Source organism: Macrosteles quadrilineatus, unplaced genomic scaffold (assembly GCF_028750875.1).
Source record: "Macrosteles quadrilineatus isolate MER2022 unplaced genomic scaffold, UCM_ALF_1.0 Scaffold_7__1_contigs__length_78375512, whole genome shotgun sequence".
Taxonomy (NCBI): Eukaryota; Metazoa; Arthropoda; class Insecta; order Hemiptera; family Cicadellidae; genus Macrosteles; species Macrosteles quadrilineatus.
Genome location: NW_026542600.1, coordinates 66243180 through 66261003, shown reverse-complemented (window position 1 = coordinate 66261003; position 17824 = coordinate 66243180). Strand labels below are relative to the sequence as shown.

Sequence of the window (17824 nt, the reverse complement as noted above, 5' to 3'; positions counted from 1 at the left end):
TGATCAAAACTTTCTAAAATAAAACCGTCATATATCAACCACATGTTTATTGGTTGATATATAAAGTAAAATAATAAAAGGGATACAAGGCCTCGTTACTAGTAGACAAGTCTTTAGTCGTTAGACTACCAGAAAAGGTTACAACCTACATAAACAGTTTCAGCTTGTACTTTTCTGGACTTTCAGAAAAATGAGATTTCGATTTTTAACTTCTTCCTCCCTATTTAGGTTGAATGCATTTTCGGTTCTTTGATTTCTATGCCAAGTCTCAAGCTCATTCGTGTTGTCCTTCATGCATCATGGAACCTTATTTTAAGTAACATTAGTAACACGTTGTAAGATAAGTAATGCTTAAGCAACTTAGCGTAATCGAACACAGCTTAACCTAGAAGAATATTTTTGTCAACGAAGATATAATCTTTCGCTTTACAATATTAGCAAGTCACAGTCGTGTTTGGCTTTAAGAAATCGCTAGTTTAAGTGTATTGTATGTATAATCAAATTACGTGTTGAGGATAATTCCTTTAAACCGTTATAAAAGATTGTTGAACATGACTGAAACGAAATCCATAAATATACCAAATTTTTTATAATTTATTCAACCTCCATCACTTCCAATTTTATGTTACTATTAAGAAGCAGCTTTCAATTTCAAAGACTATTTCTTGTCTATAATAATATTGCGATTATATTTAACGTTTTTACAAACTCAAATTAATTCAAGCAAGATATAATACCAATGATACAAATCGAACTTTGAGCTATAAGAACTCCTATTGTAAACTGTGGTTACGTTGGCTGTTTTTACTTCATGTTACTAAAATGTGATAACGATTACCAACATGCGTGCTGTTTTTTTAGGTTTTTGTTTATGGAGCCGTATTAAAACTACGTTATTTAAATAATTACAGTGTATTTTAACTGATTGAATCGGTAAAATTCTATCAATTTCTTTGTTTACTTAAATTAGTTCTCTAAGTCTTTTTGTATGTTGGACCACTGTTTGGCCATCATTACATTGTTATACCATACCAATATTTTAATCTATCAGCCTAGTCATATGAAAAAATGTACAAAAAATATAACGTGCGTGGTGTTTAAGAAATATAATCCATTCAATTATTGCAGAAATGTGTATACCGATTAGTAAAAAACAAAGTTTTTGCAATGTTTTGAGATCTGAAATATGTTCCCACTATTATTTGAGAAAGTGTCTGGAACGTAACCAAGATTAGTACACAAACCCGTCCAACGAAGTAAAAATCATAATGAAAAATAACGGGGTGTATATTATAAATTATCTGAGATGGGGATGCCACCTAGGTGTGTAGTAGGAATAAGGAATAGTTGGAATAAAAACAAAGTCCCTTAAATAACACAATATTATTGTAACAATCGAAATCATGAGAAAACAATGGATAACGTCTACACAAGATGGTGACTCTAAACAGATAATAGCACACAGACAATCCTAGGCATTAGTATAATTATAAAAAAAATGTTAGTAATATGTAACATATTGCTACAGTTCAATTCGTTGGAGACTAATGCTTAAATGTAAGAAGAGATGTTTTGTCAACAAAGGTTCTGACTGAATGTATCACCTTTTCACTTCACAATACTACATTCAGTATATATATATAGTTTTTATTTCATATAACATTTCTCATAGCAAGGATCTCATACGTTACTTTTATCATGTGCACTACAACCTTGTACAACAAAATAGCAACATCAACAACAAACAACAAACGATAGCAACAATCCAAACAAACCAAAGAGCAGTTTATGCAACATAGTATTTTCAGAATGACTAGAACACTCAAATAGAATTTATAGATACTTATACTATATTTACGCGTGCAAAAAGACAGAAATAAGTAAAACACAAATAAGAACTGACAATCTTAATTGATCTTCAAATGAATTTTGGTGAAAATTCAATTGTGAAAATTCAATTGTGTAAATTCAATACAATTCTAATTAAACGAGCCGGGGGTGCCCGGCCCGTTTAATCTGTTTTTTATTTTGTACACATCTTTCTTGAATTAAATGTAATTGAGTTTGGTTTTTCATAGTTAACGACATGATTCGTCATGACAATAAGGTTTTTTGTCTCTCAAACAATATATAGCCTAATGGTTGAAGCTATAATTAATACGCAATTTTGGTGAAAACATCAAAACGGGATCGAAAACAAGATATTACGAAGCACGTTACACAACGGGATTGAAACAGTTTGTCAAGTTTCAACTGTAATAAATATTTGTTATTCTTTGCCACATCTGATTATATCATTATATATTATTTATATTACTTATACTATTATTAATATTATATATTATCCGATATTATTTTACAGATTATCGGTTTGTGATTTATTACAAATTCGTTGTAAAAAAATGTATAAATTCTTAACTTTTACAGTATTTATATTAACAGTCAATTTAATAAAAGCCACTTTATTCATTCCACAAATAATTATTATATTGGTAAGTTTATCATAATAGTATATTACGTTACTAGTCCTGAAAATAAGTGTTTACCGGACGAGTGTGGTCGTTCCCGTGCGAGACGAAGTCGAGTACGGGATTACCATACGAGTCCGGTACACACATTTTGGACGAGTTACGTACGATAGTTTACGCCATACAACTAAATCCGTACAGATCCTTATATATTTCCACCAACTAAAGGACTAAAAATCACTAGTCATAACCTCTAAGAGAGGTTATGTTTTTGTTTATAACCACTCACTGCCACCTAAATACAGTATAATCAGCTGATTGGTGTCCGGCAAAACTCATTGCAGCACAGTAGTACGCATTGAAACCCAATTTGAATAAGCTGGCGGCAAACAGCTGTTTTCTGGACTAAATCCTTGCGTGGGAAGTTCGTCAAAATAATGTAGTGTGGCGTAAAATAAATTTACGCAGAAATATGAATCTCTGGGTGTTTTTTCTACGCCTTCCTTTATGAAATATAAATTTGAAGTAAATATAGGGTAACACTTTGATTAACTTCTATGAATCATTTTAATAGCTGTGCAAAGGCGAACTTGTTCAGGCAATTTGAACACAATTAAAACACAATCATTTTAGACTTTAAATTTAATACTCATAAAAATATAAAATTGTGTAAAAAAATAGGAAAAAGTAAAATGTGTAAAAAAGATGGTGACTTTGCAGTTGAGAAATAACTCTTAGTATTTCTACTAATTAAATATTTAACTACTGAAAACCTCAAATGTTGTTTGTGGTGTCAGTTGTTTTTATTAAGGTGAGGAATAAACCATTTTCATTGAAGTGTTTCAATATTAAAGCTGAATCAGATGAATAGTGATGTTGAGGCCGTGCTCTTGTAGAGGGTTCACACTTAGGGTCGAGTCTTTACAGTTAAAAATTACAGACGTCTTACATTCAGAAGACGCTTAGGATTTCCAGAGGCTGTTGATTTTAAGTGTTGCTCTGCAGTTCTGTTGGTGACAGGAGTCATTAATTTGTATCTGTGGGTGTCAAAAGAGACCCACCAGAAGCTGGACATGTGGCCCGAAGCAACTATGAGACGATAATTGGACTCATGACCCATCCTGATTTTACATCCATGGAGAGGTGGAGAACATGACTACTTAAGCTACCTTAGGATAAGGAAATTTGTTATGCTTACTTTGCCATTACCGCGATGATATTTCAATCGTTATTCGTTTGGGCGAATTCTCAAGGAATGGCCAGGGATTGAATGATACTTGGGCGAATTTACTATTGTGAAGCAGTGATCAAAATTATGAAAAAATATTGTGGTTAGCAGTATTCTTTCTCCGTGCAAAGAACAGAAAAGGTTGCCTAAATATTTCAATAAGAACAAAAGGCAATGAAGAAGTAATATTTTTTCATAGTTCCAAAAAATAAAATCCAGTAAAATCAAAAGAAAACGAACAACTGTGGAACAAAAAGGTAATACAAACATTTTGTGTATTATTGAGTAATAAATAAAATTAACTTACCGTTCTAATGATATGCAAATACTTTACTAACATTTTAACAGTTAGTTTGTTCATATGGCACTAGGGTAATTTTAAAGTAAAATATGAATAAATCATTCCTCTGAATTAAGTGATGTCTGAGTATGTACTTTTAACGTATAGAGTAACATAATCTATAATTGCGTCATATAACAATTAAACCACACAAAACCATTAATGAAAGATAATCTTATATTGGCCTTTATATTATTTAACTTAGGTTTTGCTCCTTTCCATAAGAGGAAGAGGTTTATGTAAACCTTTACATAAACCTCTATATATGTTAAGGTCCTTAGGTTTAGGTTTTACTCACTTCCATAAGAGCAACTTTGCAAACTGGAAGTAAAATTCAAAAGTACGCAAGTACTATATGTCTGTCCCACAAGATTTAACCCCCGTTTAACGCCAAATTGAGCAGCAAAAGTGAGACAAAAGCTGCCAAAATCAAGGTTAAAGGTCAAGCTACAACTTCATACCAGATAACCCATTTTGATGCAAATGATGCCAAATCTTTACCTTTGTGAGTTATTATATTTAAGCCAAAGAGCATGAGACCAATATTGTTTATATGATATGTATTCATTTCACCTGGGCTGGCTGAGTCAATTATGGATGACACATAAGACACGAGTCAACGTAAGATAAGTGATGATATTTAAGCGATGCTGGGCCCTCGGGTCAGTATCTCCGCTGCAGTGCTTCAAAGACCTCCGGACCAACATGTTGACTAGATCTCTCGCCTTCGCCCTCTTGGCTCTCGCCGCCTCAGTGAGTGCATTCATATATCTAGATTATTCTTTAAAAATACGTCTGTATGGCATGTAGTTTAAATGTATTGCAGTGTATATGTGACAACTATAGATAATAATGTGTAATGATTGTTTTCAATATTTTTTTATTATTAAAGGTTATGCTTTATTGTCTGTCTAAATTAAAATTCTTATACGTCTTAAATTTGATCCATTACATAATTATATGTCATTTAACATACTTCCAAAGTTCCTATGATACAGCATTGCGAAATGAAATGAAATTTTTGGTTGTACTTAATTAATCTGTTTGGTAAATATTGAAAAATAGCAAACTAAAGATTCATTCTTATTTCGTGTTTGGTTTTGGTTACCATCCACTGATCCAAAGATTTTAGAGGCTAATTTACAAGATTTCTTATGAAATGTAATAAATCTTCAAACTTACAGTAACATGGATTCTGTAATTACAAAACCAAATCCCACCATGATTCCCAGATGAGGTGTTGCTAAGTTAATACTCTGATTTTACCACTGTACTGGTTCTTATCGAGACATAAATTACACATTTAAAAAATGAGCATGTCGAAAGCGAGTCATATCTACCTTTTTTATTACTAGACTAACAACTAGTGTGACACACCATTTTAAATTAGTGTAAATCGTTTAAATTAACAGCAAAAATAAATAAAAAAAAACTTACTTAACATTATAAGCAATAGTTTTATATATATATAAATAATTATTTATTTACTAAAAATAACGTTTCTGTAATTATTTGATTGGTGGTTTAGGAAGGATGAAATATAAATTTCGTTAGATTATATTAATAAATGAAATTAAGACATTTATAACCAAACAAATAAAACTAAACGTCACGATTATTTTGTTATATGATTAGGAATAATAAAATAACAAAAGTGGAATGCATAAATAAAAATGTTGATTTGCTGGCCATCGTTTATAATTTATATAGATACATGAACATGGAACATTTCTTAACACTTAATTTCGCGACCGGAAGTAAACTATTCTGAGTATTTCTGGTCGACAGTGAATATTGACGTATTCTAATAATGAGTTTTTGGGAAAAGTACAAATTAACCGATTACCTCTAAAACCAATTCGAATTTGCACCTAGAGGTTTTGTTAATCGCGTAAGTAGGATAGGAGCTATCGTAATGGACAAAAATAAGAAGTCATCTATTGATTCTTGGGCATTTCAACTATCTGTGTGGTTCGTTGTTTAACACCACCAACTTCAGATTTACTTAGAGTATTTTCAAGGTAATTATTGGTATTTGTGAAAATATTCAGACAGAAAGAACAGCCCCTTAATTATAATGCAAAGTACATTAATGACATTACACACGTTAAGTACATTAAGGACATTTGTGACGTTAATTACATTTATTGTCTAATCATAATGTATCATATTAAAATTATTACATTTTAAAATTAAGTAGTTGTAAACATGTTGTGCAACTATGTTTTTTTCAATCCTATTTTAACTTACATTTAACTTATAATATAAATATGAAATTCTTTTTACTCAATGCTCTTCTCCCCAATTAGTATGTTAAAACATTATACTACAACACAAGTTATTAAGAAAAGAAAATATGAAAAAATACGCAAGAGGCTCGTGAATTTATCATGGATTAATTTATTCAATTAAATGGGTATAATTTGTTTAACCACACAAAAACTTCTGGAAATGGTCCTAAAAATACGGAGACATGAATATGCGTATGCTAATCTTATTATTTCTTAGGGTTTCGTCAAACTTAAATTATAATAATTTACCGACAATCCCCTTATCGGTCGATATTCAATATCTAGTTATCAACTGATGGTAAACGCTAACTAATTGTATAATAAACTAATGCAAATGCGAATTTCCCTATTACAAAGTTTTCTTGGAATATAATCACATGTCAACGCTTTTATTTGCGTTAAGGTGAATTGTTATAAACTGTCCTAAAACCTAACCTGGCAAGAGAAAAGTTCCGTCTCCACTTACAATTCATCAATAACATCAATCAGTAAATTTCTACAAATAATTATTGTAGCAGGCGCACAGGCAGAGTTTCGTCTTTGTCTGCTGATTTCACAAACAGTGCCCTATTTAATTATTGTAACAGCTAGAACATTTCATTCAATTTGTTTTTTGTTTATCCCTTGTTGTTTAACATTCAACTAACAATTTTGTAATATTGTCCCTGCGTATATTCTTTTATTGTTTTTATGAAGGTTATCTAATAGATATTGGTCAAACTCTGTATTAAGTAGAAATCTTATGAGGAATAAACCACAATTCATTTATTCTTCGATCAATTTATTTATTCGATCGTTATCCCACTATTTATACCTGGGTTCAGAACAATGTTTAGAATCCGCAACGTAGAATCTATTTAAATGTGTCATAGTTTTTTGGCCATAACCCCTAACTACACAACAATCACAAATTAAAATTGTACTGTAAATTTGCAAAGCATTTTGCGAATCCATTCAGTCTATCGCTTGCGGTTTCTAATCTACGAAGGGTTATCTTAGTTTTGCAAGACCTACTCACTCAACCTCTGGCCTTATCGTAATCTTCAAGTCAATATTATGCCGCTTACGACCTTTGTATGGTCCGAGAAGTACATGCGATTGCTCGAGGAAGTCAATAATTGTGTTAGATAAACTCAAAGGAAATGGGAAAGGTTCTTTAGACTGTACACAGAGTTTTATATAAGAAGTGATATTTAGACTTAATCGAGAAATTACAAACAATTACCGATCTCGTACCATGGTTTAAAAATAAACAATACCGTGGTACATAAATGTAATTTTGGTAATTAAAACTGTAATACCATGTATGTGACAATGCACAAGGTACTATAGTATTAGAAGATATTCTTATACAAATGACTGCTGATAATATGCGGTTTTTAAAATTGAATGCCCTTTTAGCAGAAATTTGATTTGATTTGATTTTTGCAGAAATGACAAAGCCTTTGTACTCCGTTCGCTCTATCGGGTCGGTAGCTCTTTTGGTTTTAGAAACCCACCAGACTTATAATACAGTAGGCCTACATAACAAGAAGTCACAGCAGATCATCTAGGCGATTGCCGTATTTAATGTCAGTTTCAATGTATTATAAATAATATGGTTTTATTTCATCTGAATGTCTCACGTTTATTATTCAATAATAACAATATAATATTTAACATCTCAAATCAAACATAGGCTACCAGTCTTTTGACAACTGCAGTATCTGATGGGATCTTTATGTCATTGATCATAACCAAATATCTTTATGTAATTTATTTTTATGTGACTGTATCACTTCAGGAAAGTATACTGTATTACCCCACTCGTAAGTAATATACAAACAAATTACAAAAATAACTGGTAACACATCCGATAGTTATACGAGATAACATGTAAAACATTGAAAGAAGTATTTGATGGTTTTATATGTTGTGTGTGATTTAATAACTCCCTTGGTAAACTCTCAGCGAAAATTCACATAAAATATCATTATTACAGCTTTTTTTAAACATCCTTTGATGTAGACCTATATTAAAAACAATGAAAAATGTGACTAACATAATTTTAAAAACATACAACAATTTATTTAAAATCTCGTTGTAGTTAGGGCTAAGAGGCAATGGAACTTGACTTTATCTTGCGTATTTTAGGCCAACGAGTTCATAATTATTATCACAAATAGGATAAACTCTGCAATACAACAGCTGTTTTAATTAATGTAAGACATGTGGTAGTCTGCTAGAGATAGTCAGCTGAAGGTTACAACTGCCAGTATATGCGGTTGCGCGTTGAGTTGTTGTGCGTTGCGCATGCCCAAGCATTTCCTTGCTGAGTTTGCGTTTCCTACTGTGTGCTGACAAATACTTGGCCTACTCGGTTGACAAACTAAACCTTGAATGAGTGTAGTAATGAATATCAAAGACCTGGTCACCTACATGGCTTCATTTGTCCCATTAGGCTACGAAATTTCCTCATACAACATTGGGAGGTCCGTTGTCGAGCACTGCCCGAGTAGAATCTTTTTCTTCTTCCACATGCATTTAAATGTTGCTGAATTGTCTCAATACTTTAGTATCAATCTGTTACGAATTTAAATTTCATTAGAAATTATTATTTATTTGTTAGCAGTTTAAATTTTAAACACATGCCACCTTTTGCAAATCTAACAACCGATCAACGTTGGACATTGAGGATTTGAATCCTTCCGCAAAAAAATCCGATGATGTAAATAATCACAAAAATACTGAACGAAGAATATAAAATAAATTTGCATTTGTTGTATAAATTCACATACCGAGTTATACATGCTGGAGGTAACCAATATAAAAAAATTACAGTGACAGATATCTGGGCAAATATGAGAACATACCTGAATAATTGATTTATTTACTGAACCTGATTTATTTATCTTTATATAAGTAACTACACCCCAAAAAATCTTAGTGTTCTAACAGTTTATTTAGTACAGATCATACTAAAAGTAAAATATAATGTTCAAAATAGAGACAAATTATGACACTAAATATAAAAAAATGTAATATTTTACTCCTGGAGTACTGCGATATTAGTTTAAGTCCCTTCTCTGTAACTTGATCGAAGCTACTGAGGACTTAAATGATTTCGGCCACACAAAATTTGTCTCTGGCCATAAATTGATCTTAAAATTCGTACGTTTAGAGTTATATGTAAGCAAGTAGGATTGTTCCCATATTGATATCAGAGACAATTTAAAACGAGCCATAAAATCTAATTGGTTTTATTTTTTAACAATTTTCACCTGAATCTTCTAAGTTTAGCCACCAATGCTAAACGTCTCCTTCCATACTTGATTTGCCAGAGGAATTCCAACAAGTGTATATTTCATTCCTCAGCCATTATACGCATCTGAGACAGGGATACTTTGTGACAGAAATGAATGGAATTTACACATTAACTCCTATTTAAGGCTAAATATAGAACAACTACTTTATGTATTTATATACCCTACCACGACTCTATGAGTAGCCTGAAGTAATGTGTATTGAAAAGTAGTTTCAGGCTCTACCCTCGTGTCTTAGTGGAACTTAATATTTTTAAACATGTTAGAAATATGTTAACGTGCGAAATTTAACAACAGGTGAGTGGTGACAAGACTGCAGAAGAACCTCTTTCCTTCGCCAGTATCTTTGAGAACATCAACACCAAGTTCCAGAATGCAACTCACGTTGTTGAGGGAATTCTGGGAGTGGACATTCCTTCAACCAAACAAGAAGTAGAGACGGCTCTACAAGAAAACCTCAACAACCTGAAGGACAGCGCAGCGAAGATCCAAGCAAAGGTAGGCTTTAAACTTGCCTTTAAAACCACACCTGCTTATGATGTTAGTGACTATGAAATTATTTATTACACTTCTTTTTATCATGGTAAAGACACTTGTTGTTCAAAGGTTTATTGCGGACATTTTCCATCACGATTGTAAAAAACAATACACAACGTTTCGGGATCTAGAATCTGATCCCGTCCTCAGGTGAAAAAACTTAACTAACACATTACAACTAACAATACCCAAACGCCAAACCTAAGTTGGAATACACTACAGAAGGTAGTAGTCAAAAATATGCACTGTACAGCAGTCAAGTCATGATACAACATGCAAATAATAACCAATCACAAAACACTATAATCTATAAAAGGTGTAACGTAAAAAGCTCACACAATGGAACACTAATAGCACCGTTTGCAATGACTCCACCAATGAGACTGAGTTGTTTAGTGTGCAATCAAAATAACGCATTTTGAATCTTATTCGTGAATCCTTTGCGTAATTTTCATAATATTTCATCTTTACAACGAAATAGTTGATATATTTTTAGTAATCACAGATTCAAGAAGGTGATTATATTAAAGTAGTTATTACCTTTATGTTGCCTGTTGATAGGCTAAATAACTGGGACAAGTGGCGTCGTCCTGTAATCCAGCTACTAGGAGGTTGCGAATTGTGGATATTTATAGGCATGCACTGTGGATGTGATACTCCCTGGTGTGGATTAACGTCCGCACGAGTGAGTACTACGACTATCCGCAGTACTATCCTGATAATTAGACCAATTCGTATATACCAAGGCAGAAATGTGGTTCGGATTCCACTATAAACTGTAGGTCCCTTAGTTGCCATTAGTTGTGTGGGCTATTAATTAACAGCTGTTTCTAAGGATGATGTGTCGGCCTAACAAGACTACAAGATCGCGTCACTCATCCTACACTCATCTCCATTTATACTTGGCTTAAAATACCTACTTTGTATGGTCGCCATTTCATTGAAAAGTATTAAAGTATTAAAGCCCTTTGTTCTTGAGTAGCAATTTGTATACTATCTTAAGCACATTTCGCCAGCTTGCGTGGCGTCTTCAGAAGTCTCCCTATGTCGTCACACTAACACTGCAGTATCGCTCTAGCCTATGTATTGGCAAATATTTACCACCGTCATCAATACACCTTTTTTCGGGAAATAAATACTAAACAATGAATAAGTACATTTGTATTTCCATTTACATGATTCATAGCTTTAAGGATGTTTAGTTTTCTCTGTGTTATTTTCTTTGTCAGTGGACATCACTTTTAAAGTAAACAGGCTGACTTTACAATTTCAAAACAAATGTGTTTACAAACAAAAAGGGCAACAGAATTGAAAGATTTCATGTCATATAATATTTAGGCCTAATCTATTTGGTCAGAAAGATACTGTTCAAAGAGCTCTATGATCTAAAAATATCTATATTAAGAAATTATGAAATGACACCAATTACACACTTCTATCTGTCGAAGTATATCATACGATGGTCAATTATTACTACCTTGCTAATTCTTGAAGCAATGACTGAACCTAATTGCCCTAAGGGTAGTATTTATTATTCTGTGCATAGTTGGATATACACAAGCGACAAGTAAAATTAGTCTTGATGATGTCAGAGGAATGTTCGATAGCGGGAGTTGTACATCGTACTGTCCTTTACTCACTAGCTAGTAACTTGTAACTCGCCCCATGTAATCGAGCCTTTAGGGAAGGTAAAGATGAAGTTTGTCAAATATTGAAACCAATACTAGCTTTTAAAGTCAATTTCCAAGAGTCCAATAAGAATGAGGGATTCTGTGGCTCCTTGTGCAATGTATCCATTGCTGTTGTTCAAAGGTTTATTGCGGACATTTTCCATCACGAATGTAAAAAAAAAAAAAAAAAAAAAAAAAAAAAAAAAAAAAAAAAAAAAAAAAAAAAAAATATTTTTTTTTTTACATTCGTGATGGAAAATGTCCGCAATAAACCTTTGAACAACATTAACTCACCATCACCAACAATGAACTTCAAACAAAGTATCCATTGCTAATCATTAACTGTATTGTTTTGTGTTCTTTTATTCACGACATTGGTATTTTTTACGTGTTTGTAAGAGAGCGGTCAAACTGCTGGTCTAGTAACTATCAAATCAAACATCGCGTTTTCGTTAGATAACAAAATAAATTGATGGCTCAGTTACAAATAACATTTACTAGAATCAAGTTAAAGAAGTTTCCTCGAAAATAAATTCTATCCTGTCAACAGCTGGCAGAATACAACGTAACAGGCAACTCCTTGTCCGGGATCCTGGCACAAATCCAAGGCCAGGTCAATTCCACAGTGGAGGACCTTGCCCAGAGGAACCCTGACGTTGGCAAGCTGCTGGAGCAGGTCAAGACAGGCTACACAAACCTGGCGGATGTGGGCCAGAAGGTCCAGAAGGTTGTGGAGGAACAGGCGGGATCTGCCTCTGAGGACCTCAAGGGCCTGGCTCAAAGCGCCCAAACTGAACTGTCCAAGGCAGCCACTCAGTTTGAGGTAATTACTTATTGCCGTGTAAAATGATGTAAAATGATGTTGTTGTCTAAAGTTGTCAAGTGGTATTTTGCTAATTTAACATTTTACTTTGCTTACTACTTTTCCTCACTCCAAAAGATAACTGAAAAAATGTAGTCCAAGTTTTTGTACCACCATTTTTGGTACTACGAATGTGTAGGTAGTAATTATTAATGTATGATGATGATTAACAGTATGTAAATAGATAGTATTTTGTCGTTTACCATGTTGGCAATGACTTTGTTTACCACGTGCAAGGCTACGTGCACCACGTTAGTCACAAAAAGTCCTAATATCAATACTGTAACTATGATTTTTACAATAACATAATACTGTTAATAGTTTAGCTGTCACATTCCAAAAACTGTAGAAATATATTAATTGCAGTTCGTGATTAAAAGTGTCTTTTACTTGGCAAGCCTACTGCGTCAACATTTTTCTCTCGTTGATATAATGTTATTTCAACCATAGAAAAACAGCTAAAGTGAATCCTTTGCTTGGACTGTGTCATATTTCATATCGCAGATAATAGAGGAAAGATCGTGGTTTGTTTATATGAGGTAATGTAGTGAGGAAATTCAAAGAGGCGATTCAGTCCATTTTTTTGTTTTTACCATATATTAGTACGTATACCATTTTGTAATGTAATATATAGTTAGATTTATCAAAATTTTTATTTATATATATATATATATCATTAGCGTTTTTACTTTCTAAATGGCCTACTTATATGACTGACTATTTCCATCATGGACATTCAATGATTATCCTGAAATTAATATGAAATGGCCCATAAAAATTAGGGTAAGTGAAACAATTAATTCAAAGTCCATTGTATAAATACGTGTACACTGTTTTCAAGATTTCATTAGATTTCAGCATCAACACTTTAACTAAGTTTTATAAACATAAAATGGGTGGACAAATTATGGCAATGTCTTAATCTATTTTTTAACTGTGTGTTTTCCTTTTTCAGAAACGAGTCCAGGAAGTCTTGGCTACAAAGGATAAGACCTCTGGCAAAGCCTAACTATAACGCTGTCAACCTTGAAAATATAACTAAAAATTTTTTCCTTGTCTCTTACACTGAAATTATTATAAATAAAAATATCAGAAAACAACACAATACATACCTTTATAAGTTAACTTAATTGTTTAAACCTCTATATCGAATTATGAATAATATAACGTAATTGAATAATATCACACAAATACAGAGCAATGTGAAACCAAACGTTGTAGGTTATACGAATAAAAATATTTACTATTTTTAAGAGGGTATGTTGTTATTACCTATTTGGTATGAGCCTAAGGTGCCCATAGTCATGGAAATAAGGCAAGTCTGCAAATGGGATCCTTATGATGAAACATTTCCTCTCCATTCTTTGAGAACGTGAAGCTGCATGCTTGTATAAATGAGATAGGCAACTAACTGCCTCAAAAGTCAAACTCACATACATTTTATAAGTATATATTATGTAATATTTTTCCTATAACTGAGGCAAAGATAGAAGATGCAAATATGTAAACTAGAGAATGTACAATACAAATAGGATAAATGCTTCATTACTGTAGTTTTATTACAATGCTAAAATCTTAGTACACATATGTTCAATTATCTAAAGTGCTGATGTTATGGTAATGATGGAAAGTTTTATGGGAAGTTTTTAATCAATTATGGTTTTTCGTAGTAAGACAAAAAATATAACTGAGTATGTTTCTTGCAAACAACGATTTCAGCTTTTGAATTTGTTATGATCTTTGGAGGTTCGTACTTCAGCAACATAGGAGTGAAAGATGTAAAATATGGAATCAGAGTTTTAAGTTGTATAAACAAAATGTGTTGGTTATCAAACAATTGAAAAATATAACATTATTTTCAAGACTATAATTAAAATCACAAAACATGTTTAAACACTATCGAAACACAAGATAAAAATGTGAGTGAAAAATTTTTCTTGAACCGCCATAACCTTTTCCATATGTAAGCCTATGTAACGTTTTAACATTTTATACAGTGCTCCTATAGTTTGTTCAAATAACAAAGGCAGTCGGGGATAGGATTTACCTGCGGCCAATAAATACAAACCTTATTCATTGGCTGCAGGTGTTGACGTGTGACAACAGGAATGAATTATTTGACCTGTTAGTACAGGTAAAATAGGGTTTTATAAACAACAAAATTTGTACATTCATGAAATTTCACCTGCAAGTTACTAATAACATGAGAAATGAAGATCCGATGAGTCCCCAAAATTTTGGGCGTCCTAAGGCCCTTTTTGGGGCCCTTTTTGTCCCGAAGGGCCCTTGTTCCTGAATAATTTTGTTTTTACTTTTAAGGTCGAGTGAGGTGTGGTTTTCGATGGTTTTAGTTATTTTAAATCGATTGGGACTAGTTTTAAGTGTATTAAACCACTCCATACAGGGTGTTTTGAAATATAAATACTTGTTACGATATTTAAAGATTTATTCATAAAGTAATAAAATTAGTTACCTCCATGCTCTATATAAAAGGGGATTATTGAAAATAACTTTAATTCTTTAGTATATAAGAGGGAAGGATCACAAGGAGTAAGAGAAAATATTAAATACCCCCGTCACAGCAAACCTGCAGATCTAGCGAATTTCCGTTTTACTTACTTGATTTTCAATTAGATCTAAAATAGCATTGCGTTTAACGATTACCTAGGTTTGCTGCTACAAGGAGGCTAGTAAAGTGTGTTTATGGTAAAATATTAATAGCCTAGTATAACACAAATGAATTTGACAAGTTTGATCAAGATCAAATCATTTTACACTATTCTACATAAGAATAACATGGGAATTTTAAATTTACAATTTTAGTATTTTTATCCGTAACTAATAACCATACAAAAACACGTTAGTATACTAAATTATTTGTTTTTAAGCTATTTAAAATGTTCTAGAGAAAAATTGGGAAACTTTGTGTTTTGAGGGTAAAGTAAATAAGAAAACTCAATTTTTACCCCATAAACCTCGTTCCCATTGTTCAGGACAAAAATGCTTATACCGACAATGCTGCTCTGATGTCTTCGTGCTGTCCTGGTCGTCATAGCCATCAATGACAACCGCACTTGTATTGATTGAAAATAATTTTGAGGAACTTAAGATACAAGTTGCAAACGTCAGTATGTATGAAAGGTGTTTTTGCACCACATTGTTCGTGCTTTAAGATTGGTGTTGCCTGTTCTGCAATATGCAAGGTTTGTAAAGGGGAATACCGCTTGAACACCGACTTGGACAAAATCAGTAAAGATGGACAAGTTTCTAAGAATAATAAAATTGTTAATGAGTCGTCTGAGAATAATTATTGTGATTATGAAATTGTAAAAAGAGATAATATGGAAATTGTAGAAAAATAGCTTTAGTTGAAGTAAGTTTTTAGTTTGTCATTTTAATACATTAATTTTAATTTTAATTAGGTTTTATACAAATACAATTGTTTTAATTTTTAATAAATGTACAAAAAATAGCTTAAATAACTACCTAAGAAAAATACATATCAATTTGAAATTGGTCTTAATAGATTTGCATAAAAAACACATTAAAAGATTATACACACCACCTTAAAAGTTGAAATTTTCGCGTAGTAACCTATGTTATTATGTTATAGTGTAAAACCCAATCCATACCCTTTTACCCACCATATAACCCTTTAACTTCCCATATAGGAAATAAGCTATTACCGAAGGTCTTATGGTAAAACATAGACCCGAAACCGATTTACGTTTTCATTTCAATGCCCCCAGAAGCCTAAAGCACCATCAACTCAAAATATTATACATGTGTTTATATACATATATAATATAATATATCCATGTTATATACGTGTCCGTGAACATGATAACTCGAGTAATTTTTGTTAAATTTTAACAAAACCGGCATAATCGGTCCATTGAACAGGTTTTTATGTGGTGAAATGTGTAATCTTTGACCCTCAAAACACAAAGTTTCCTAATTTTTCTCTAGAGCATTTTAAAGAGCTTAAAGAAAACAAATAATTTAGTATATTAACGTGTTTTGTAAGTGTATTAGTTACGAATGAAATTCAAAAATTGTAAATTTAAAATTCCATGTTATTCTTAAGGAGAATAGTGCAAAATGATTTCGTTTGTTTGTTTATAGATATGTCTTAATAAAACTTGTCAAATTTATTTGTTTTATACTACGCTATTAATATTTTACTATATACACACTTTATTAGCCTCCTTGTAGCAGCAAACCTAAGTATTCATTAAACTCAATGCTATTTTAGATTTATTGAAAATCGGGCAAATGAAAATTCGCTTAGTCTGCAGGTTTGCTGTGACGGGGGTATTTAATATTTTCTCTTACTCCTCGTGATCCTTATCCCTCTTATATAGTAAAGAATTAAAGTTATTTTCAATAATCTCCTTTTATATAGAGCATGGAGGTAAATAATTTTATTACTTTATGAATAAATCTTTAAATATCGTAACAAGTATTTATATTTCGAAACACCCTGTATGGAGTGGTTTAATACACTTAAAACTAGTCCCAATCGATTTAAAATAACTAAAACCATCGAAAACCACACCTCACTCGACCTTAAACGTAAAAACAAAATTATTCAGGAACAAGGGCCCTTCGGAACAAAAAGGGCCCCAAAAAGGGCCTTAGCACACCCAAAATTTTGGGGACTCATCGGATCTTCATTTCTCATGTTATTAGTAACTTACAGGTGAAATTTCATGAATGTACAAATTTTGTTGTTTATATGGAGTGTTTTTGTATTATTTTACCTGTACTATGTTCTAGCCTGGGTCCGCAGGGGCAACCGTGCGGACAATTTCAGGGGTGCGACAAAAGGACTGAGAGAAATCTCCCTCGCCGCGTCGCGTCGGTTTCTTCCGGGTGTAGGACACTCGCGGCCTGGGGTGATTATGAGAATCTTACCCTCTGCAACAAACAATAGGGAACATGGGTAGCTCTGAGTCTGTTGCCCCCGAAAGATTCCCTATAGGTTAATTTAATAAACTATAGGGGAGATAGGGGGTGTGTGACAGAGACAGCAAGCTGGGCAAAAACTAGGAGGTGGGCAGATTTTCACATTGCTGTTATAACAGGTCATCGTTGATTCAATATGATTCTGGGAGTTGATGGTG

The 17824-nt window shown here is 32.6% G+C and overlaps 1 protein-coding gene across 1 annotated transcript; it reads left to right on the top strand.

Annotated features, from left to right (window-relative positions):
* The first annotated feature begins 4654 nt into the window (after positions 1-4654).
* LOC128998725 (uncharacterized) lies at positions 4655-13951 on the top strand. The gene is made up of 4 exons (XM_054425045.1): positions 4655-4789; positions 9927-10127; positions 12387-12659; positions 13654-13951. Exons 1-4 carry the CDS (start codon positions 4670-4672, stop codon positions 13705-13707), a joined length of 648 nt encoding a protein of 215 aa, XP_054281020.1. The 5' UTR covers positions 4655-4669; the 3' UTR covers positions 13708-13951.
* The last annotated feature ends 3873 nt before the right edge of the window (positions 13952-17824 follow it).